The following is a 25,301-nucleotide window of genomic DNA, read 5'->3' on the forward strand; positions in this document are numbered from 1 at the left end:
TTATATCTAATGAAGTGGTGTGACTGTCTTGAACTTGTGGGTTGTGTTGTGTCTTTATGATGTTGGAACCTTGTGTGGGTTTCTCTGCTCCTGAAGGTTGTCTGCTTTGCAGCTGGAACAGAACAAACGAGCCGGTTCTCCTAATAACTTGAGTGCCAAGAAGCTTCTCACTGTTGGGTTCGTAGATCTTTAGAATTTCTCCTGTTCTGTGTGTAACAGATGTGTGTCTGAGGTTAGAGAGACTCAGCAAACATCCTGGTGAAAACTTTGCTCTTCTTGTACAAGATGACTTTAAAACCTCCAACCTGAGCTTCAGGAGGTCCAGTTCTGACCCAGGAAGGGACTGATACAGAAGGAGGAGTTTGGTACAGATCATGAGGGATCCTTGTTGTACTGAACAAGACAACTCATTGTTCTGACCCAGAGTCAGTTCTGGTAGAACCAGTGTTAAGTTCAGAACAGACGGGGAACATGTCGCTGATGATTGGATGTTTATTTGGAAACAAACAAGCTAATAAAAACTGTTTACAGGATATTCTGTTTGTAAACAACTGAAGGAAACAATAAATAATGATTATTGATTGGCAACATGCTGAATGGAGGTAAGGCACATGAGGTCAGGTGACCTGAAGGTACAGACACACCTGGGTGGGTGTGTCTGTACCTTCAGACCAATCAGCTGGCAGCAGCAGGAGGAGGCGGAGTCAGCGTTCATCAACTCTTCACCTGTTTCCTCTTCTTAACCAGTTCAGCCAGCATCTTATAACGGATCATACAGTCCTCCTGTAATCAATACAGACAGAACCGGGTCAGAACCAACACAGAGATAGAACAGGATCGGAACCAGTGCAAAGAAAGAACCTGTTCAAAACCAATACACAGATAGAACCCAATCCATATACAGAGTCCCATCAGTGCAAAAAACAAAGACAGACCCAGGATCAGAACCAAAATCAGCACAGAATCCAATCAGAGCTGTCCATCTTACCTTGGACTTTCCTGGGACCACCTTGGCGATCCGGTCCCAACGTTCTGTGGTTCCTCTGGGAAACTGTTGCAAAGCCAGTTCCAGCAACTTCTGTTGGTTCTGAGTCCATGTTGCAGGGTTCACCTTCTCCTTGTTCTCCTGAATCTCCGCCTCCTCCTCTTCGCCCACCGCTGTTGGATCAAAATCTTTCTGTCGCCGACCTCGGGCCTTCCCTTCCCCACTGTCTGCCGAAGAACTCTTCCTGTTCCTCCTTTGGACGGCCGGAACCACTTCCTCCTCCTCCGGCTGCTGCTCCTCCTCGCTGGGCCCGCCCACTCTCTGAGTCATCACACTGTCGTCCACAGGAACTGACCTCGCAGGAAGAGGAGGAGCCTTTAAATCTGAGAGTTTGACCAGACCTGAAACATTAGAGAACAGAAACTCCATCAGAGTTGTCCTGGGTAGAACCTGGTACTCAGCAAAGAACTGGAGGACAATAGAACCTGACTGTGAATGCAAGACATCATTTTGACAGCAGTACAACAACCTGCGAGGAAAGAAAACGGACTTAGTCTGAGTCGGGATGTGACAGCGGAACCTGACTGACAGAAGAACCCAAATCTGACAGAAGAATCCGATACAGGTCGTAGAACTAGATAATAACAGCAGAACCGACTGGGACAGTACAGCCTCACACTGACAGCAGAACCTGAGATCAACAGTGGGACACAACTTCGACAGTAGAGCATGACTGAAGGTACATTTTTACAGACAGTCGAACCAGAACTGATATTGGAACCAGACTCTGAAAGAAGAACCTGGACAAAAGAACCTCGCACTGACAATAGAAAATGGCTCCAACTGAAGAACCTGAATCTAAAAGTATTTTCTTCAAGAGGAGCACGACAATTAAAGAGAAACCCGAATCTGACCACAGAACATCAATTTGTGGATTAAAGTCCACTCCAAGCCCACTAGAACCTGGCTCAAAATGAAGAAGCTGGCTGTGACAAAACAACCTCACACTGATAGCAGAATTGAACTCTGACAGTGGAACCGGATGTTAACGGGTCCTGCTGTCAGACACAAGAACCCGAATTTTAGAAAGAAGGCCCCCACTGACCAAAGTCCATAAACTGTAGCTGATGGTGACAGGAACCTGATTCTGGCAGAAGAACCATGCTTAGACAGTAAAACCTGACTTTGACAGTAGAACCTAAGTCAACAAAAATTCTAACTGTTGAAGAACAGAACCTATGTACCTGAGGTGTGGTTCACATTGTCTTTCACCTGCTTGACTTTCGTTGTCACCTGCAGAAGAAAAGATCAGGTTTAGACCAAATAAAGTCAGCAACATGAGTCTAAAGCAAACGGTTCTAGATCCAGGACCAGGACCAGTACCAGTCTTATGGCATCAGAGACCGCTTTAAACTCACAGCAGATACAGATCTTCCAAGTTCCTGAGCAATCTTCTCCCATCGGCCCGGAGTTCCTCCAGGGAATTTGACCATCAACCTGCTGAGGAGGCTCAGCTCGTCCTCTGTCCATTCTGATACCTGAAGACAGAGGGACAAGATGAAGCTGGGGAGAGACAGACCGTGGACAGGCCACGCAAAAGCTAAGTACAGATTCAGGACGCCTGTCCCGGTGTCTCAGCATTCTTCAGTTTCTCCATCAGAAACATATCACCTTCTTCTTGGCAGCTTTGAAATCTTGCAGCCAGTCATCCATCTGGTCCTCGATGTCCTCAATGGATGTGGTCTGGTCGTAGCTCTGATGTCTCTGGTTCTCTGAAGGTACATAAACTGGAAACTCCACTTTGGGCTTCTTGACTTTTGGTCGTTTTTCTCCTGCGAGGACAGAGGCAGGAGAAGGGAGCAACAGGAATGATCAGTTCTTGATTGGTTCTAGGATCAGTTCTAATCTGAAAGTACAGAAGCCTAGAAGGACAAAAACTGGTTTACTTGGAGCAGTTTCTTGTTCAGCTTCAGCTTCCTGTTTCTGCTTCATTTGCTGATAGTCCTCATAGTACTGCTTCACCTCCTGGAACACAGAGACCAGGGCTGAGACTCAGACCCACCTACAGTGAGGAAAATAAGTATTTGAACACTCTACGACTTTGCAAGTTCTCCCACTGAGAAATCATCTTAGGTCCACTGTTAGAGACATACTCTACAAAAATATCCAGAAATCACAATGTATGATTTTTAAAATAATTTATTTGTGTGTTACTGCTGCAAAGAACTATTTGAACACCTGCCAATCAGCAAAGTTCTGGCCCTCAAAGATCTGTTAGTCCTCCTCTAAAAAGTCCACCTCCACTCCACTTATTATTCTAAATTAGAAGCACCTGTTTGAGGTCGTTAGCTGCATGAAGACACCTGTCCACCCCACACAACCAGTAAGACTAACTACTAATGTGGCTAAGACCAAAGATCTGTCCAAAGACACCAGAGACTAAATTGTAGACCTGCACAAGGTTGGAAAAGGCTACGGAGCAATTGCCAAGCAGCTTGGAGAAAACAGAACAACTGTTGGAGCAATTGTCAGAAAATGGAAGAGGCTAATGATGACTGTCAATGTCCCTCGGACTGGGGCCCCTCGCAAGATCTCACCTCGTGGGGTATGGATGATGCTAAGGAAGGTGAAGAATCAGCCCAGGACTACACGGGAGGAGCTGGTCAATGACCTGAAGAGAGCTGGGACCACCGTTTCCAAGGTTACTGTGGGTAATACACTAAGACGTCATAGTTTAAAGGTTCCCCTGCTTAAATCAGCACCCGTCCAGGCCTGTCTTAAGTTTCCCCGTGACCATTTGGATGATCCAGAGGAGTCATGGGAGAAAGTTCTGTGGTCAGATGAGACCAAACTAGAACTTTTTGGTCTTAATTCCACTCGCCATGTTTGGAGGACGAAGAATGATGAGTACCATCCCAAAAACACCATCCCTACTGTGAAGCATGGGGGTGGAAGCATCATGCTTTGGGAGTGTTTTTCTGCACATGGAACAAGACGACTGCACTGTATTAAGGAGAGGATGACTGGGGCCATGTGTTGCCAGATTTTGGGGAACAACCTCCTTCCCTTAGTTAGAGCATTGAAGATCATGGTCGTGGCTGGGTCTTCCAACATGACAATGACCCGAAGCACACAGCCAGGATAACCAAGGAGTGGCTCCTTAAGAAGCATATCAAGGTTCTGAAGTGGCCTAACCAGTCTCCAGACCTGAATCCTACAGAAAATCTTTGGAGGGAGCTCAAACTCAGCGACAGTGTGGAAGAATGGGCCAAAATCCCTGCTGCAGTTTGTGCGAACCTGGTGAAAAACTACAGGAAACCTTTGACCTCTGTAATTTCAAACCAAGGCTACTGTACCAAATATTAACATTGATTTTCACAGGTGTTCAAATACTTAATTGCAGCAGTAGCACACAAATAAATTATTAAAAAATCATACATTGTGATGTCAGATTTTTCTTTTAAGGTTATGTTTCTCACAGTGGACATGCACCTAAGATGAACATTTCAGACCCCTCCACGATTTCTAAGTGGGAGAACTTGCAAAGTCACAGGGTGTTCAAATACTTATTTTCCTCACTGTAGATCTAAGACCAAGATCCAGAACAATGACTAGGACCACAAGCTCAGACTCAGAAAAGGACAGGACAGAGACTGAGACCAGGAATGAGACTGGGACAAGTGTGGTCAGATGAAGAGCTAGTTAGTCCAGGACCGTGGCCAGTCTGATCCACTAGATGGGGCTCAGAGGTTTTACTGCTTTCTGTGAAGTCCATCAGAAAAACGGAGCAAAGAAAGCCTCAGAAATCTGAGGAGTTCAAAGCAGAGTCCGGTCCAAACTATCTCTGGACTCTGACGACCTGCCCGAACCAACTGGGTTTTCAAGCTAAGGAGTTCGGAGGTCAAATAATACTGCATCACCTGATGAAATTCATTAAACATTGGTAAACACGCAACCATCAGACAATCACTAAATAACAAGCGCCACCTAGTGTCCAGACAGGTTCAGGTCAGGTGAGTGGGGACTTCATCATGTGAATGCTTTAGTGTTTGTTAGCTCCACCTCTACATTTTTACAGTTTTGGTTTAATGTTGTTCTTGTTTATAGAGCAATGAGACATTCCTATCAGATTTGGACCTCAGACGTTTAGTACCAACGTACGGCAAGCAGGAGGTACCACTTAGCTGTTTTTACCTTAAAAGGAAGGTGTTTTTTGGGGAAACTAGACAGGAGAGAAATTAGGACCAATTTCATGACCAGAACCAGGGTGTAAGTCTGGGCCTGGTCCAGTACCAGTGAGGCCTGCTCTGTCCTACCTGGACGGTCTGAGGCAGGTTTTTGACGGACAGATAAAGCCAGATGGTTAGTTTGAGAGGAAGGATATCCTGCCAGTGAGGTCGCTCCAGGTCCCTGAAACAACAAAACCTGAATATAAACAAACAGCGAGGAAATACAGAGACCTTGGTGATGATGATGATGATGTCATAGGTGTACCTGTCAGCGCGGTCCTGACCGTTACACCGGATTTCCTCAGTAGGTCTGGAACTTAGCTTTTTCTTTTTATCCTTCTTCTTCCGACTCAGCAGCTCATCCTGGAAATGTAGGGCTCAGGTCACATGACATGCAGTGATCAGATTGGCTGTCTGATTCTTGCTCCTCACTGATTGGCTGCCTCACCAGCTGCTTTTCCAGGTAGATAGACCAGATGACAGCATAGTGTCCCACGGTGAGGATGAGGAAGAGCAGGAAGCCTAGCTCAGCGTTGCTCATCTTCCTCACGCGTCTGTAGTAGAAGACGGGCTGCCGCCAGTCAGGAAGTCCGTTCACCAAGATGTCGTCGTACCTGTGAAGACGCACCTGTTGAGCTCCACAGAGGGACAAGTGTGGCTCTCTCTCCTTATTAGCAGACAGACACCGTTGAGTCTTACCTGCGCCGCCTCTCCTCGTCCTTGAGAACTTCATAAATGGCCACTAGCTGAAAACACACCAGAGGACAATGAGCTCTAACGTGTCGGCTTACCGTTTCAGGTCATGTCGTAGGGATTTAGTCACCTGTCTGAACTGAGTCTCAGCATTTTCATCTTTGTTCTTGTCAGGATGTAGAGAGAGAGACAGCCGACGGTATGCTTTCTTTATCTCTGCTGCTGCCGCATCCTGGCAGGCACACAGGTGAGGGACAGGTGACACAGCTGAACAGTCTTTTTTCTTTTTACAGGTTTTATAGTACGGGTTAATCTTCAAAAATAGAAAATTGTGAAAAAGGTCAATATTTTTTCCCCTAATTTCTGAAAGGGAAACTTTCTACAACTAGAGTTAAATATTTCAGGCCTTTATTTTGATGATTCTGGCTTCCAGAGAATGAAAATCCAACATTCACAGAATGCACAGAAATGAACAAATGATTCAGAATCCCTTACATTTCTGTTTAAAATATTGTTGTTATTGATCTGATGTAATATTCTAGTTGTCTGAGACACTGAATTTTGGGTTTCCATTCTTTGGAAGCCACAGTCATCAAAAATACAAGAAACAAAAGCTGAATCATTTCTCTCTGTGTGATGGAACCCCTCTTTGAACCGCCACCTTAACGTGGTGGAGGGGTCTGAGTGCTCGAATGATCCTAGAGGCTATGTTGTCTGGGGCTTAAATGCCCCTGGTAGGGTCTCCCATGGCAAACAGGCTCTGGGTGATGGGTCAGACAAAGAGCAGTTCAAGACACCTTCATGAGGACCACATAATTGGGGCACGTCGCCCCATACAGTGGAGCCAGGGTCCCACCCTCGAGCCAGGCCTGGTGGCCGGGTTGCTCCTTGTGGGACCCGGCCGGACCAAGCACGATGTTCCTGGGGGGGGAAGGAGCCTGAGCTTGTGCGGGAGGTCAAGAGAAATCGACTAGGAATAGTCGTGCTCACCTCCACGCACAGCGTGGGCTCTGGAACCCATCTCCTCGAGAGGAGCTGGACTGGGGTGGGTTTGCTTGTTGCCCCCTAGCTCAGCCATCTCGTGTTGGTTGGGGTTTTACCCCAGTGTATGAGAGCATCGCATCCCTGCGCCTTCGGGTTGGGGACAGGTCTTTGACTGTCGTTTCGGCCTTCTTGGCGTCCCTGTCGGGGGTGCTGCATAGTGTCCCTCCAAGGGACTCCATTATTCTCCTGGGGGACTTCAACGCCCATGTGGGAAACTACAGTTACCCTGGAGAGGCGTGATCGGGAGGAATGGCCTTCCAAATCTCAATCCGAGTGGTGTTTCATTATTGGACTTCTGTGCTAGTCACCAATTGTCCATAATGAACACCGTGTTCAAGCATAAGGCTGTTCATCAGTCCACTTGCCACCAGGACACCCAAGGCAGGAGGTCGATGATCGACTTTGTTGTCGTGTCGTCAGACCTTCGGTCGCATGTTTTGGACACTCAGGTGAAGAGAGGGGCTGGGCTGTGACAGAGGCAAAACCTCGGGCCTGCCAGGAATTCAGTAAGGCCATGGAGAAGACTACCGGTTTGCCTCGAAGCAATTCTTGGAAACCGTCAGGCGCCTCAGGAGGGGGAAGCAATGCTTTGTCGACACTATTTACAATGGGGGTAGGTAGCTGCTGACCTGGACTGAGGACATTATTGGGCGGTGGAAGGAGTACTTCGAGGATCTACTCAATCCTGCTGTCACGCATTCCCTGGTGGAAACAGAGGCTGGGGACTCGGGGTTGGAATCTTTCATCACCCAGGCTGAAGTCACCGAGGTGGTTAAAAAGCTCCACGGTGGCAAGGCTTCGGGGGTGGATGAGATCCGCCCTGAGTACCTCAAGTCTCTGGATGTTGTAGGGCTGTCAAGGTTGACACGCCTCTTCAACATTGCGTGGCTGTCGGGGACAGTGCCTTTGGACTGGCAGACTGGGTGGTGGTCCCCCTTCATAAGAAGGGTGACCGGAGGCTGTGTTCCAACTACAGGGGGATCACACTCCTCAACCTCCCTGGTAAGGCCTATGCCAGGGTATTGGAGAGGAGAGTCCGGCCAATAGTCGAACCTCGGCTTCAGGAGGAGCAGTGTGGTTTTCGTCCCGGCCGTGGAACACTGGACCAGCTCTATACCCTCTACAGGGTACTCGAGGGTTCATGTGAGTTTGCCCAACTGGTCCACATGTGTTTTGTGGACCTGGAGAAAGCATTTGACTGTGTCCCTCATCGTGCCCTGTGGGGGGCGCTCCAGGATTATGGAGTCGGGGGCCCTTTATTAGGGGCCATCCGGTCTCTTTACAAGCGGAGCAGGAGTTTGGTCCGCATTGCCAGAACTAAGTCGGACCGGTTCCTGGTGCATGTTGGACTCCGGCAGGGCTGCCCTTTGTCACCGGTTCTGTTCATAACTTTTATGGACAGGATTTCTAGACGCAGCCAAGGGCCAGTGGGGGTCTGGTTTGGGGACCAGTGGATTTCGTCTCTTCTTTTTGCGGATGACCTGGTCCTGCTGGCCCCCTCTAGCCAAGACCTACAGCATGCGCTGTGGCGGTTCGCAGCCAAGTGTGAAGTGGCTGGGATGAAGATCAGCTCCTCCAAGTCCGAAGCCATGGTACTCAACCGGAAAAGGGTGGCTTGTCCTCTTCAGGTCGGAGGGGAGTTCCTGCCTCAAGTGGAGGAGTTCAAGTATCTCGGGGTCTTGTTCAAGAGTGAGGGAAGAATGAAGCAGGAGATCGACAGACGGATCGGTGCGGCTGCCACAGTAATGGGGGCGCTGTGCCGGTCCGTTGTGGTGAAGAGAGAACTGAGCCGAAAAGCGAAGCTCTCGATTTACTGGTCGGTCTACGTTCCTACCCTCACCTATGGTCATGAACTTTGGGTCATGACCGAAAGAACGAGATCCTGGATACAAGCGGCTGAAATGAGCTTCCTCCGTAGGGTGGCCGGGCTCTCCCTTAGAGATAGGGTGAGGAGCTCGGAGTAGAGCTGCTGCTCCTCCACATCGAGAGGAGCCAGTTGAGGTGGCTCGGGCATCTATACTGGATGCCTCCTGGACGCCTTCCTCAGGAGGTGTTCCAGGCACGTCCCACTGGGAGGAGGCCCATGGAACGGCCCAGGACACGCTGGAGGGACTATGTCTCTCGGCTGGCCTGGGAACGCCTTGGGCTCCCCCTGGAGGAGCTGGAGGAGGTGTCTGGAGAGAGGGACGTCTGGGCGTCTCTGCTGAGTCTGCTGCCCCCGCGACCCGGTCCCGGATGAAGCGGAAGACGACGAGTGATGGATCTATATCAGAGGCGGCTGGCCAATTAAGGCAATATAGGCAAATGCTAAGGGTCTTTAGGGATCACCACAAAATCGGGAAAAATGCAACTTCAGTTTAGGTATATTAGAACTAGTTATTACCATTAACTAACACAGAATGTGTAATGTAAAGCAATACCCAATGAACATTACTACAGAAAATCTAGAAAGGTCTAGCTGTAGTGGATGCAGTAATGCGTTTTTGGTACATAGCTTTATGTTTATATATATACACAGTACAGACCAAAAGTTTGGACACACCTTCTCATTCAAAGAGTTTTCTTTATTTTCATAACTATGAATATTGTAGCTTCACACTGAAGGCATCAAAACTATGAATTAACACATTTGGAATTATATACTGAACAAAAAAGTGTGAAACAACTGAAAATATGTCTTATATTCTAGGTTCTTCAAAGTAGCCACCTTTTGCTTTGATTACTGCTCCACACACTCTTGGTATTCTGTTGATGAACTTCAAGAGGTAGTCACCTGAAATGGTTTTCCAACAGTCTTGAAGGAGTTCCCAGAGATGCTTAGCACTTGTTGGCTCTTTTGCCTTCACTCTGCGGTCCAGCTCACCCCAAACCATCTCGATTGGGTTCAGGTCCGGTGACTGTGGAGGCCAGGTCATCTGGCGCAGCACCCCATCACTCTCCTTCTTGGTCAAATAGCCCTTACACAGCCTGGAGGTGTGTTTGGGGTCATTGTCCTGTTGAAAAATAAATGATGGTCCAACTAAACGTAAACCGGATGGAATAGCATGCCGCTGTAAGATGCTGTGGTAGCCATGCTGGTTCAGTATGCCTTCAATTTTGAATAAATCCCCAACAGTGTCACCAGCAAAGCACCCCCACACCATCACACCTCCTCCTCCATGCTTCACGGTGGGAACCAGGCATGTAGAGTCCATCCGTTCACCTCTTCTGCGCCGCACAAAGACACGGTGGTTGGAACCAAAGATCTCAAACTTGGACTCATCAGACCAAAGCACAGATTTCCACTGGTCTAATGTCCATTCCTTGTGTTCTTTAGTCCAAACAAGTCTCTTCTGCTTGTTGCCTGTCCTCAGCAGTGGTTTCCTAGCAGCTATTTTACCATGAAGGCCTGATTCACACAGTCTCCTCTTAACAGTTGTTCTAGAGATGTATCTGCTGCTAGAACTCTGTGTGGCATTGACCTGTTCTCTAATCTGAGCTGCTGTTAACCTGCGATTTCTGAGGCTGGTGACTCGGATGAACTTATCGTCCACAGCAGAGGTGACTCTTGGTCTTCCTTTCCTGGGGCGGTCCTCATGTGAGCCAATTTCTTTGTAGCGCTTGATGGTTTTTGCGACTGCACTTGGGGACACTTTCAAAGTTTTCCCAATTGTTCAGACTGACTGACCTTCATTTCTTAAAGTAATGATGGCCACTCGTTTTTCTTTACTTAGCTGCTTTTTTCTAACAGTCTATTCAGTAGGACTATCAGCTGTGTACTGTATCCACCTCCAGTACAACACAACTGATGGTCCCAACCCCATTTATAAGGCTTGAAATCCCACTTATTAAACCTGACAGGACACACCTGTGAAGTGAAAACCATTTCAGGTGACGACCTCTTGAAGCTCATCAACAGAATACCAAGAGTGTGCGGAGCAGTAATCAAAGCAAAAGGTGGCTACTTTGAAGAACCTAGAATATAAGACATATTTTCAGTTGTTTCACTCTTTTTTGTTCAGTATATAATTCCACATGTGTTAATTCATAGTTTTGATGCCTTCAGTGTGAAGCTACAATATTCATAGTCATGAAAATAAAGAAACTCTTTGAATGAGAAGGTGTGTCCAAACTTTTGGTCTGTACTGTGTGTGAGTGTATTTCATTTAGTTTTTCCAGCGTGTAAATGTGTAGTTATTGTGTGATAATTAAATCTGATGTTTTATGTTGATTGTTGTATTTATAACTTATGATTATTATCATTTTTTTTAACCTATTTACAGGATTTTTATTTTATGGTAAGGGTATTTATATTATTTTTCATATTTTTTTGTATTTATTTATAATTTGTTAAGCTTGTACATGGGGTGGTCTGCTCTTGCCCAGGGTGCCACATTGGGTAGGACCGGCTCTGAGTTTCACTTTCTGAAATGAGGGATAAAAAATAAACATTTTCACTATATTCTAACTTTTGGAGATGACCTGCGATCAGGGTGTGGTTGTTGAAAGTGGACCAAGAAAATGTGGTCAATTACAGTGAATTCATGTTTTAATAAGGGTGTAATTACTTTTCCAGGTCCGGAGCTACTCTTTCCTGTCAGATTACCATTAGTCTGATGATCTGAAACAAAAATAGGGGGTTCCTTCCTGTTCTCTAATGGAAACAATCACAGAAGGAACCTCAAGACTGGTTTTGTTTGTGTTCGGTCTATAGGTTCTGCACTGTGAGGTGGCTCTGCGTGTTCGGTTCTGCAGGTAGTGTTCTGGGGTGGCTTAAATCTGGGGCTTTTCCAAGGATTGTCAAACAGCTGGCAGCAGGAACCCTGACAGAACCTAACTTCTGGTTGCCGTGGAAACGGGCTCACCTGCTCCAAGTTCAGGAACTGGTAGAAGGTCTGCGGGATCTCCTCCACCAGGTCCAGCAGCTCCAGGTCTGTCTCCCAGGCCCACAGACTGGGAACCTCAAAGACCAGTGCCAGGGTCAGGCTAAGGACCAGAGACCCGCTCAGACCCGCACAGACCTGCATCTCCGTCCGAGGGGAATCGGAACCAAACACTCGAGGATGTACGTAACTAGAATGGAGCCAGGACTCGGTACCGGGACGGTCTGGGAAGTAGTGCAGAGAGCACCGAGCCCGGAAAACCTACACGTCCTCCGACGTTTTCTCAATTTGTTGATCGGCAGATGGAGTAACTGAGTCGCTCCTGCCCCCTGCAGGTCCGGAGGACCAGCTCCGACGTTTTCTCAATTTGTTGATCGGCAGATGGAGTAACGGAGTCGCTCCTGCCCCCTGCAGGTCCGGAGGACCAGCTCCGACGTTTTCTCAATTTGTTGATCGGCAGATGGAGTAACTGAGTCGCTCCTGCCCCCTGCAGGTCCGGAGGACCAGCTCCGACGTTTTCTCAATTTGTTGATCGGCAGATGGAGTAACTGAGTCGCTCCTGCCCCCTGCAGGTCCGGAGGACCAGCTCCGACGTTTCTGGAGCTGAAACACCGAGGGCTTCAATCCACCACCTTCCTCTCCCAAGGTTTTAGTCTGAAAATGGTCATAAGGTCATACGTGTCAAATGAAGCATCAAACAAACTAATATGGAATTAAAGGCGAAGCTTCCTGCATGGAAAAACTAAGTACACCCTTTCCTGCTTCCATTAGAAACTGGGAGGGAAAGTACCAGTTGCTAAAAATGAAATGCACAGATCAACAAACAAATCACCAGCAACTGTGATCACCTTTATAATAGCAATGGCCCAGTCAAAGTTTAGACCTCAACTGGTGTGAAATGCTTTGACGTTTGGCAGCTGTGTAAAAACCTCAATGAAATGAAATGACGTTGGAAAAGTCACACAGGTGCTGAAGGATGATCTACCAGCTGCAGATCCCATACATCAGAACTGTTTTTGTTAGGGTTAGTAAATCAACAGGTTTGAAACTGAGCTGGTGGAACAATTTCTTCATTAGAAGATGCATGATCCAAAGCGTTATCTTGAACATTTAAATAACATGATTTTTAATCATACTGAACCTCGTCCAGCTGAAGATGGTTTACAAAGACATCAATCACATCAGCATATTGACATTACAAGGAGAGCAGAAGCTGCAGCGGTTCAGCACGGCCACAAAGGTTGACCTTCACCTGTTAGCTGAGAGGCTCCGCCCCCTGGGATCCTGACTGAGCAGCACAGAAAATGGAGGATTATCAGAAACTGTTGTGAACTTTATTTTTTCTGAGACTGCTTCATTTTACACCAGATGTATCCACCAGATTTTTCCTTTTGTTATTTTTTGTCTTGGTTCTAAAAACCCAACAGCAGTTCTGATGGTATTTAATGAGCCTGTTCACATGAGAAGCTCTGAAACCAGGACATGATCTGATCAGAATAAAGCTGGAGAGTCAGCCAGAAGGTTTCAGCTTCTTTTATTTCTGCTCTCGGCAACAAGAACAACGTTCATCAGGATTGATCTTCATGTGGGTCAGAACTCCTCCAGCCAGTGATAAGATCCCATTGATGCTGGAAGCAGACCCAACCTACCCAGAACCAAACCCCATCATCTCCATAAACCACAACTTGAACCCGTTGAGGGAAGCTAATCGCCCTTGCCTCTCAGAAGATTACCTTTATAAGGGTAATATTTGGTTCTTAAAGGTAATTAAAATGCTTTGTTGTGTCACTGGAAAAATTAGAGTGAAGGGAAAAATCCTCTGGAGACAGCAAAGTTCAAAGCAGGAGCTTTAATTCAGCCACAAACAAAGTTACAGGCAGAAGAAAGAAGTGAGACAAGCCTGGTCCTGACTGACCTGGTCTCAGAGGACCTCACTATATAAACCTTTTACATGAACCTCGTTTTACACCCCTAACTTTCTTTTTTAACTCTTTTAAGCTGTCATACTCTATTAACATTCATTGGAAAACTTAAACGTGTATTGCCCATCTGATTGAAGAGACAGTTTCATTAAAGTAGATCATAATCAGATAATGTTGTAACAACTTTTAAATCATGTTCCATTTTTAATTTCCACCAGCAGATGGCAGCAGTTTCATTTCTTTCCTTTCAGAATCTGAACCTATTTTAATGGCCAAGTTTGTGACACAAACAAGAAATTTGACTTTGGTTTCCATCGTTCACATCATTTATCAAACATCAGTTCAAACAACGACTACAATATGGAAAAACAATCTTGAGTTTTACATACTTTCACCCGTAGACTGCTGGAGATAGGCACCAGCTCCCCTGTGAAGATGACCTCTTGTCTGCATGCACAGAGAAGAGGTGGAGAGCTTTAAGGTGTTCAGCTGATCACACCTGGACTCCTACATGTCCCACCAGTTGAAGACAGAACACCAGCAACCAGATCTCTGCAGGAAGTTCAGTCACATCCACATTTCCTGCTTTTATTTGTTCTGAGAGGAAGACCATGTCCATTCTATTCTATTCTATTCTATTCTTTTCTATTCTATTCTTTTCTATTCTATTCTATTACTTTCTTTTCTATTCTATTCTATTCTTTTCTATTCTTTTCTATTCTTTTCTATTCTTTTCTATGTAAAGATTTCCAATTATTTTCTAAAAAATGGAAATCAGGAAGTCTGATGATTGAAAGTTTGTCTCCTGATCTTTTTGGTTCTACTGATGTGTTTTCAGAGTGAAACAGAACCCTTGACTGTGACGTCACAGAACACATGAAAACAGGAGTGCTTTGGAGGAATGAGGTGTAAGAGTCATTAAAACTTGGCAAAGGACCGGTTTCAGTCAGTCCGAATCAGTACATAGAAGCCCGAGCAGTTTCCTTCCTGTGATTGGGCAGTTCTCATAGAGTTCTCCGGGTCAGCAGATAAACAATAATAAAAATAATAGAGATGAATAATGGGTGGATGGTTCTGAGGTTTCTAGTTAGGGCCTGATAGAATTCCCATGGTTCTGATGACACTTCTCCCACCTCCCATCCAATCAGCTGTGCTTTGCAATGAGGCTACACCCCCTTCCAGCCGATGTCTATAGAGTTCGATGAGCTTCCTGAACCTTGAGCCCCACGGCCTTAGAAAAGTTCTGCTCAGATTCTAATGAATTCACAGAGCTTAAGGAGCTGAGTGAGTGGGCCGCAGAGCCGCTCCCCTCGAAAGCATAAATCTGCAGAGAATCGAGGGGCGGTACTGTCGGATCTAAGTCTACCTCCTGGAGCCGCTTTCTGATGAACTCTTGGAGCAGTCTGGTTTTCTGGGTCATGGTCTCTGGCTCAGCGGTACCACACCCACCTGTCAGATTCATTTGATTCAGGTGTCTCAAGGCAAACATGTCAAAGGCCTTCGTGTCTGCCTCACCTCCACCTTCATCATCATAACAGACAATGTTCTCCTGGATATCCTGTTGGTCATCCATCATCTGAGGCTCCCTCCTCCTGGATCTGATGACAGTGGTTACCATGAAGACACCTGAGAAGAACGTTCAGGCTTAGCAGGTTAATGATAGAAAGGTTTGTGCTAAAATCTCAGCAGAGTCATCAAAAAGGGGTTTTTTGGTACAGAAAACACACTGGTCAGTGTCAACAAGAACCGGACCTGGTTCTGCCTTTAACTTTCTATCTGATTCTGACCCCATGATGTCATGACATACCCAGGAATGTGAGCGCACAGGTCAGGGTGATGGCGGTGGTGGTCCCCATGCCACCACGCCAAGGCTCTTCTTGACTGCAGTGGCGGTGGTTTCCACGGAGATCACAGTCACAGATGGTGATGGTCAGCGTGTTGGTGCTGCTGAGAGACGGACTGCCGCCGTCTGCGATGACCACGGGAAGAAAGTGGACGGGCTGATCTCGCCTCAGGAAACCAGATTGTAATGTTAGGACTGAGGCAGTGTTGTCTGTGAGCAGAGGGATAGGAAGAGTCATCACAAAGTTCACTCTCTGAAACCCAGACTGACTTTAAGGTCCACTATGGCCCACTGTTGTAAGGTAGACTGTACCATCGTTGTTCCTCAGGGTGAAGCTGTGATTCAAAGTAGCATCTGCAGTCAGAAAGAAGAGGAAGTGATGTCCATTTTCTGGATTGTCTGGATCTATGGCACTCAGAGTCTCGATGATCTGAAGGAGGAAACGCTTAAGGTCAGCCGACTCCTCAAAGAACAACCAACATAGACATGGGCAGTTGTTGCTGCTCACAGCCAGCCTGACATCCAGGTGATCTTTACCTGTCCAGGCAGCACATTCTCACAGATGGAAGTCCAGTAGTCACCAGCGAAACTCGGAGCATTATCATTAACATCCGCCACAGAAATCAGAACAAACGCTGAGCCCACTTGAGATGGATCCACTGAAACCAAAAACACACCTGTCAGCTACTTCCTGTCAAGCATCAGCAAATAAGAACACAACACACCAGGTCATGTAACATACAGGTCTCAGTGCCAATGACTGTGATGTTGTGCAGAACTCTGATTTCTCGGTCCAGATATCTGCTGGTTCTGATGGCACCTGAGTTGCTGTCAATGTCAAAGAAATGCTCAGTGTCGGACTTTCTGTCTACAGAGTACCTGGAGACAGAGAGACAGAGAGCTGTTTGCTGAAATGTTCTGAGATCCATTTCTAAGTTCTACTTCTCAACTCAGAATATTAATATACTAGAAATAACAAAAGCTTTAGTTTTTGTAAAAACTCCCAAAAACCCAACTGGACATTCATGGACCGACGAATGGAAGGTACCGCAAACTATTTAACAGGTCATTGACTGATTTCTCTCTGGAGTCCACTCCTGTCTCACCTGATTGGACTGTTGGAGCCATCTGGGTCATGAGCTGAAACGGACCCAATGTTGGTTCCTACTGGAGCCCCCTCAGAAACCACCATCTGACTGACAGAGGGGGAGAAGATGGGGGGTTCGTCCTCATCTTCCACCAGCAGTCTGACCATTGTTGTATCGCTGAATGGACCCACCAACAGGAAAGGAGTGTCCACATTTTGATTAGAGGCTTCGATCTTCAAAGTGTAGCTGGATTTATTTTCAAAGTTCAGATTCTGTAAAAAGGAAAACAGTCAGATCCAGGATCATCCAACACAAAGAAAACTCATCTTTGGGTGGGTATCCATAACATCTCTGAAACCCCCCTAACACCGGGCTACACAGAGACTCTGCAGAAAGAGTTCAGAGCTTTAAACGTGACTCCACATCAAAGAAACCAAGAATGAAAATCTGAACTCTGAAGAAAACCAGGATCTTTCCCTCAGAGACAAGGCTTGTGTTGTTCCCAGGGTCAACCCAGTAACCACCAAACAGTATCTGCTTCAGACAAACCAGTACCTTGAGCAGAGTGATCAGTCCTTCCTGAGTGTTTGGATCAGTCAGGATCCTAAAGGTTCCCAGTCCATCTCCATCCAGAATGCGGTAGACCACTTCAGCATTTGGACCCAAATCCAGATCCACTGCTTTAATCCTTGCCACAATAGATGACACCAGGACTGACTCTGGGACAGTGAACTGGTAACTCCCTGTAGAACCCAAAGACATGTCACATATGGTCTCACTGTGCATGTCTGTGGTGTCATAAAGGTCAAGTCAGACTTACTGTGGGGGAATCGAGGTGGGTTGTCGTTGACATCAGTCAGTGTCACGGTAACCATTGTGGTTCCTGACAGTCCCCCTATTTGACCCATCATGTCTTTGGCCTGGACGACCAGCTGGTACTGATCCCTCATTTCCCGGTCCATGTCAGGCAGAGCGGTCCGCACAACACCTGGAGGATGGGTAAGAAGATCCAGAGAGTTGAAGGTGAACCCCAATGCTGACCATGTGCTCTGGAGGGTTTTTTCATAAATCACATGATGGAGAGTAACATGTGCACCAAGAGTAAAACCATGAGACGTACCCAACATAAACCGTAAGCTGGAGACCCAAGGTGGACTTGTAGAGAAGAGTAAACCATAAGATGAACTGGAAGCTACTTGTAAAATATCAACAACTTAGAATGATGCATAAACTATGAAAAGAGCTCATGACAAATGATAAAACTAAAGGTTTGACAGAACCTCTGCTGGTACAGGAGGGTTCTTCACTGTTAAATTGGATCAGTACAAACAAAAAACCATCAGTCTGAAAACCTACGGGCTTGTTGTCATTATGAGGCCAATCAGCTGGTGGTTCCGTAACCCTAACCTGTTATCAACAGTTTGTTAAAGTTCCTGTGACGCGCTTTCCCCACAAATGCAGAAATTGAAATAAAACAACTTAATATTGAAGGAATTGGGCTGTAATTGACATGATATTTGGATTAAAGACATGATAAAAGACAACTGTGACACAAAACAATCATATTTTGATGTTCAATTTTGCAAGCCCAAAGTCGCCCGGTAATGACGTCCAAGGGGGAGTCTCGGGTCATTCATTGTGTGAGCGTCAATGATAAACGGTTCAGGTAGAAGCCAAGTTGCGTTAAAACAGCGTTAATATGGTGAAACGTGCATTACTGGTGGTGGCAGCAACACTAGGACAGCAGCCAGGTGTGATCAGAGGACATCTCAGCAAACTGCTTCAAACAAGAAACCTCTGAATTCACCCATCCTTCAATCTGGGGATAAGAAGGACGCATTTGTTGGATCCTTGGAGATTGGACAGCATTCGTCACCTCATCCAGGACGTTATCGGCAACAAATGCGTCCTTCAAAGGATGCAGTCCTGAATCTGGACCCAGCAATAGTGAATGACATCCGTGAATCAGTAAATCTGTGTTTGATTAATCTCTGGCTTCAAGAACCTGGATGTGTGACACAAAAAACTGAATTTTGGAACTGAAATTGAATTACAGACCTGAAAATGAAAGTAATTAAACAGAATTTTCAATACAAAGCAAAGCAATTTTCAAAGCAAACTAATTCAGTTTTAAACCATTATATTCCGTTTCAGTTTAGTGAAATTCATTTTCAAACCAATGGATTTAATTTCAAATTACACAAATACAGATTCAGTCTGAGCAATTCAAATTCAGTTTCTGTTTAAGTTTCTTCCCATAGAACCTATTGTGTGGCACATTCTTTCAGAACTTTGTCCTTAATTTGTTCTGACCCAGCAGCTTTATTGGGATTCATTTTCTCTATCAAAGATTGAAATGACCTCCTGATCCCTTGATGCTACAAGAACAGGTTTCAAAGCTACACACATGAAATCAACTTTATCACTGAAGTCCTGTTTGGAGTAATGGGCATTCAGGTCATTTCCGAGTCTGATGGGGTCAGCATACTGAGGAGAATCTTTGTTTTCTTCTTATTAATCTTTTCAGACATTGTTTTGCATTTCCTACACAACCTTGTCTTTATAATTTAATTTTGCTTTCTTAATCATGCATCCTAATGCTTTCCTACTTCCCTCACCTTCTGCATATCTCCTCCCTGAAAAGCTTCTTTTTTTGGTTAAAAAGATGATTACATTTTTTATCAACCCATGACTTGTTTGGGTAGATCCTGACTTTTCTTGTTTTATTAACATGATCAACACAAAAAATAATATAACTGGTGATGGTAAATTCAGCAGTTCAAAGTTTTTAATGGAGACCCCTTCGGTAAAGAACAGGTTCCAGTCAGTAAGTTCAAATCTTGTCTTCATTTAACAGACAGTTTCTTGCACAGCTGCTAAAGCATAGTCTGGCCCAGGCACATAAAACAGAATAACAGAGATCAGTCTGAACTCCTGAGGAAGATTATGATGACAGAATGATGAAGTTAAGATTTCATAATGTTTGGAACAGCCAGTTTCACACATTGTGACATTGGTTGCCCAGCTGTTCTCCACAAACAGTGTCTCTGTCAGCACACAGCAGCATACCCCTCCAGGTCAGCAGTGTTCTTCTCCATCAGCCACGCTTCATGAAACATAGGAGGCAGAGTTACGGTTCCACGTAACCGTTCCTCATGGAAAACCTTAAAAAGCAAGTAGAGCCGTACAAAACTGCATTGAGGAAGGACTAGTGGAAAAGGGCTTTCCTCTAGGTGAGGACCAAAGACTGGTCCAGGATAATTTCGTTTCATTTCATAGCGCTTTCAAAACTACTGACTAGGCAACCAAAGTGCAAATTATACATACTAAGGAAAAACATTTCATAAAAGGAATAATAAACGACCAACAACAGAAACGGCAATAAAACAGTACAAACGCTGGAATAATGTACCACCAAACTACTGGATATTAAAAGTCTTTCTTGATAATAAAGTTTCAAGTATGGATTTCAAACGGTCCAGTTCAGAGACAGAGCGTAGGTCCAGAAGGAGCTGGTTCCACAGTCTAGGAGCCGCTACTGAGAGCGCTCTGTCACCACAATGAACATACTTAGTTCTTGGTACATTTAATAAGAACTGGGATGAAGACCTCAGGGATCTATTACGCACATAAAGACACAACAAGACATAGAAAGTACTCCTGGATCAGTGCTTCTTTGTTCTCTTTGTGTCTCTGCTCTGTTCTCTCAAACCTCCAGTCGGTCGTGGCAGATGGCCGCTCACACTGAGCCTGGTTCTGGTTCTGCTGGAGGTTTCTTCCTGTTAAAAGGGAGTTTTTCCTCTCCACTGTCGCTACATGCATGCTCAGTATGAGGGATTGCTGCAAAGTCAACACCAGTGACTGTCCACTGTCTCTACATGCTCATCCAGGAGGAGTGAATGCTGCAAGTCACTGACTGGATGCAATCTGCTGGGTTTCCTTAGATAGAAAAACTTTTTATCCAATTTGAATAAATAACTGAATCTGACTGAACTGTTCAATGGTTACGATTAATTGGAATGTATGAACCTGACTTTGTGAAGAACCTTGAGACGACATGTGTTGTGAATTGGTGCTATATAAATAAACTGAATTGAATTGAATTGAACAAATCAGATAAATAAGATGGGTCAAAACCATTTCACACCTTAAAAACAAACAGTAGATTAAAATCTATTCTAACAAGGACAGGAAGCCAGTCCAAAGGAAATAAAACAGGAGTGATGTGCTCCTGTTTGGTGGTACCGTAAGAACCCGGGCAGCTGCCTTTTGGACTAGTTGCAGACGAGTGACACCAACATAAAGAGGAATGCTCAGTAGTCAGTTCTAGAGCCGATGAAAGCGTGTAAAGCCTTCTCAGGCTCTGAGTGGTTTAAAAAGGGGTTTATCAAAAATCAACCCTAGATTTTTCGCAGCATTGCTGAAGGTAGAATTTTGAGCACTAACATCAGTGGTCCAGACTCTGGTTCAGGACCAGGTATGCTCTTACCTGAATTTGGGTCCACAGAGAAATAGGGCAGGCCCTGCAGGATGCTGTAAACCAGCCGGGCTGAGTTTCCGTATGTTGGATCATCAGCGTCTGTCGCCACCACCGTCATCACAGATGTTCCTACAGAAGAACACACCACTGAGGCTCTGAAAGCGGCACACCGAGCGACACCCAAAGAGTACTGCAACCTCTGTAGATCTGAAGGATCACTTGTAAACATCTGAATATTTGACGTTTTAAATATCTCTACGCAGTGATTCAGTAGTCACAGAACTATGTAACTCTCACAATTAAACTGCCTTTTTCAGTGAAAGTCTGTTTTATAGTGGCTTTCACAATAAAAGCACCTCTCTTTGGCCCACAGCTGGGCAATGTTGTTGGGTTTCTAATTAGCTTTAGCTGATCAATCAGACATGGTGCTGAAGGAGCTACAGGCTTCAGTTCAAGGTTGCATAAACCACTTCAAGTTTCGTTTATTTCAGGTGTGGTCCAGTTTCTGTTAAACCTTTTGTTCTGGTTCAGCACTGTCCAAACAAATTGTCAGTAAATCTAACATCAGGAACTATGCAGACTTTTTAGACCTGTTCAAACTCCTGACCCACCTACAGGGGACCTCTCAGGAACCCTGGCTGTGTACGGGCCATTAAGGAACCTGGGTGCATTGTCATTGATGTCCTGGACCTTGATGATGAACTGGGACTCCGGCTCCACTAGCAGGTGTGTATTCTGGTCTCGGACCTGGGCTCTCAAGGTGTAGTAGGCCTGCTGTTCCCGGTCCAGCCTCTTGATGGCGTGGATGTCTCCTGTTTGCTCATCAATGGTGAAGATGGACATAGCTCCTTCACCACTGAGGTAGTACATCACCTGACCATCACCTTTATCCATGTCAGAGTGAAGCTGCAGGGACCACAGCAAAAGAAACCAGTCAAACCAGGACAGGAAACCCATTAAACCATTAGGGGAAAGAACAAAACTTGGCAGCAGCAGCTGGAACTCAGTTCAACCAGCTACAGAACCCCTCATCCTGAAAGTGTGGGACTCTTTCTGGATGTTCCAGGTTCCAGCGTCCTTCTGGTTGGGAATATGTGGAAGATTAGATGGTGTTTGGAGCTGAATGTGGACCCTCTTTCACCAAACATCTCCATCATAGGACCTTAAAGATGCATTACTTTAATATGTTCAGATTAAGATTCATACTTTATTTACTGTTCTTATTCACTGGAGGAGTGTGAAACATGAATGTAAAGGATAATAACAGTCATGACTGATCAACAGGGCTTTGTGGATGATGGCAGAGTTAACGAGAACTGACAGACTGGAAGTAGGAAGACCAAATATTTCTAAACAAGTATGATTTCAATCTGAAAAGACTCAAAGAAAAGGGATGGCAATTCAAAAAGTTTTAATGACGTGAAATTAGCTGGTTATTTCTTTGGCGCTCGGACTTGGGAGGAAGACATGAATGCTGAGAATGACATGAGCTAAGATGATCATTTGTAAGGCTTAGATTTAAATATGTCTTCCCCCTGATCCGACACTGGTAGTGGATTGGTGGCCAGGGAGCGAGGAAGCCAGGGGGAGATGTGAAGGAAGATGGTGGAGGTGGGGTGGAGGAGGGAAGAGCTCAGCTGACAAGCAAGGATGAACTCAGCTGAAGGTCCTTCAAAAGCAAGGTGTCGGAAGGTGATTGGATGGAGAATCAGGCGGACAGGATGCTGATTGGATGGCCGGGAGACGCACAGAAGAGTCATTGGAAGGTGAAGTCGGTGAAGGTGAGTCTTTCATTCTGAATTTTCGTCTAAACTCCATTTTCAAAATGTTTTTATTGTTGAGAGGAAGCATGGTGAAATAGCAAGTAGCACAACAGGGCAAGATGGACTCTATGATGCTAAGGTACAGAAGAAGCAAGAGGGGTGTCTTGATGGGGAGGGATGTGAGCTTGCAGATGACACGGGTCTTTACTGGCAGCGCTTAATGATGTCCATGGTGTGATGATTAAAGTTCAGTGTATTGTTAAGAGTGATTCCAGGGTATCTGAAGTGATCCACAGTGATCTCAAGTGACTGATTGCCAATGTATATGGGATCATGAGGGGTGGTGTTTTTGCTGTAACTGAGTATGAGTTCATTTGTTTTAGTGGCATTGAGGAGAAGATGGTTGTCTTTGCACCGTTGGGCAAAGTGGTAGGCTGTGACTGTGTCTTGGTCCAAGAGCAAAGCCAGTATGGTAGTGCCATCTGAATATATGATTGACCTGGTGATGGGAGATGAGTTGATGTTGTTAAGGGACTTAGAACACAGCCTTGTGGTGCACCTGTATTTTTGATGATGAAAGATGTCGTAGAGCTGAGTCTGACAGCCTGCGTTCTGTTGCTGAGAAAGTCGTGTATGAAGCGGATCAGGGGAGATGACATATGGCGACTGTGAAGTTTATTGAGTACCAGATGTCGCTGAATTGTATTAAAAGCAGAAGCCTATCAAAGTGTCTTAACCCTGGATGGCAAAGACTCAAATGCAGAGCAGACTTAGAGTGAAGATGATTTTAATAGATTAAATTGAAATAACTTTCAAAATCAGGCAATCAAGCAGGAACAACTGGAAACATGGAGAAATCAGGTATGGAGCAGAGAAACGGACCAAATGGGAGTAAAATGGAAGGAACCAGTGAGGAACAAAGAGAACCGGTAAAAATATACACTGAGGCAGAGATAGAGAAACGACAGGAAAATGTCAAACAGAGATGTAACATAAAACAATCTAAATAAAAAAGGACCACAAGAGAGACAAGAATGAACTAAAGAAATACACCTAACCATAATGAACAGAAGGAAATAAACTGATGTAGCAAAACCCAAAAGGCAAAACTAACAGCAGAATATGGCAAGACCTATAGAACATAACATCAAGGAAAATGCTGTCCAACATGAACAGAAATAAAAACCATAACCTGACACCTCAGGATCGTGACGGGGTGACCAGATGTTGAAGGAGGGTAAGAAGCAGGCATGCCACTGCATCCTCTGCTCCCTTTCATCCTTATCTATCATGTTTCTGTACTTTAGACAATCATTTTACATCAGTAAATTTCCCAGCATGCCTTCTGGGTGTTGCCAGTAACTGGAGAAACGTTGAACAGCCATGAAGCTGCTGTGGAGCCGAGACATTTCCACACACACTCCAGTAGAACATACAGCAGCTTTTACCAAAACAAGAAATGGACACAGAACCCAACTGAATCCATGTGAATATATTGATATTTCGTGGAAATAAAACCAGATCCTTAATCTTTTTTTCAGAAGCTTCTTGTCTTACCTTTCCCACATACAGAGGCTCGTCTCCAGTGTCTTCCTCCAGAACAAAGAACTGGTTCCATACCCAGCTCCTCCTCCTCCTCCCCAGGTGGGACAGAACTTGTCCACCTGGTCTCCAGGTTCTTGCTGCCTCACGGGGAACCACAGAGTTTAGCATCATGACCCCGCATCCTGGCTCTGTCCACAGGGACAGGATGCTGAAAAAACAGAGACTCTTCATCTCTGAAGATAAAAACCTAAAAGCAAAACCAGGAAAACCATCTGATGTCCGCCCATCTGCCCAGAAGGAACCAACTTTCATAGTCACCTCCTGCAGAACACACAGGAACACAGTGTAACTGATTCCACCAGAAACAACACTGACCCGATTCTGTTGGTTCAGTGTCACATCCTGAGGAACATTTCAGACCGGAACCAGGAAAATCCCAACACTCCAGTTTCAATAATCTGTTAACTGGTTGGATCAGAGTTTCCCTGCTTCAGCCCAGCTGAGCTGGTTCTGATTCTGCTCTGCACAGAAGTGACCCATTAACAAGTGTTTCTTCACATTCCCGGATTCTGTTTACAGCTGGAATTACGTTAATCTGAGGAAAAATCTGCAGCTCATCCTGTTAAATCTGCTCCAGTTAACGCTCGGAGCAACGAGTGACACACACACACACACACACACACACACACACACACACACACACACACACACACACACACACACACACACACACACACACACACACACACACACACACACACACACACACACACACACACACACACACACACACACACACGCACACACACACACTCTCTTGTTTTGCTATATGTAGTGAGGACCATCT

At 45.5% G+C, this 25,301-nt stretch overlaps 2 protein-coding genes across 2 annotated transcripts; both read right to left on the bottom strand.

Annotated features, from left to right (window-relative positions):
* Positions 1 to 474: 474 nt before the first annotated feature.
* dnajc1 (DnaJ (Hsp40) homolog, subfamily C, member 1) lies at positions 475 to 12,173 on the bottom strand. The gene is made up of 12 exons (XM_047367850.1): positions 11,796 to 12,173; positions 6,038 to 6,139; positions 5,914 to 5,960; positions 5,663 to 5,828; positions 5,480 to 5,577; positions 5,302 to 5,395; positions 2,932 to 3,010; positions 2,657 to 2,817; positions 2,404 to 2,523; positions 2,230 to 2,278; positions 989 to 1,386; positions 475 to 783 (listed from the first exon to the last, which is right to left on the bottom strand). The coding sequence occupies exons 1-12, from the start codon at positions 11,955 to 11,957 to the stop codon at positions 715 to 717; spliced, it is 1,545 nt and encodes a 514-aa protein (XP_047223806.1). The 5' UTR covers positions 11,958 to 12,173; the 3' UTR covers positions 475 to 714.
* A 1,474-nt stretch (positions 12,174 to 13,647) lies between these two features.
* Positions 13,648 to 24,984, bottom strand: LOC124869756 (cadherin-7-like). Its single transcript, XM_047367849.1, has 11 exons — positions 24,467 to 24,984; positions 21,758 to 22,052; positions 21,156 to 21,275; positions 17,487 to 17,654; positions 17,222 to 17,409; positions 16,685 to 16,938; positions 16,321 to 16,457; positions 16,116 to 16,237; positions 15,891 to 16,008; positions 15,543 to 15,788; positions 13,648 to 15,361 (listed from the first exon to the last, which is right to left on the bottom strand). The coding sequence occupies exons 1-11, from the start codon at positions 24,764 to 24,766 to the stop codon at positions 14,925 to 14,927; spliced, it is 2,385 nt and encodes a 794-aa protein (XP_047223805.1). The 5' UTR covers positions 24,767 to 24,984; the 3' UTR covers positions 13,648 to 14,924.
* Between the last annotated feature and the right edge of the window lie 317 nt (positions 24,985 to 25,301).

The sequence above is a fragment of the Girardinichthys multiradiatus genome, chromosome 6 (genome assembly GCF_021462225.1).
Source record: "Girardinichthys multiradiatus isolate DD_20200921_A chromosome 6, DD_fGirMul_XY1, whole genome shotgun sequence".
Classification (NCBI taxonomy): Eukaryota; Metazoa; Chordata; class Actinopteri; order Cyprinodontiformes; family Goodeidae; genus Girardinichthys; species Girardinichthys multiradiatus.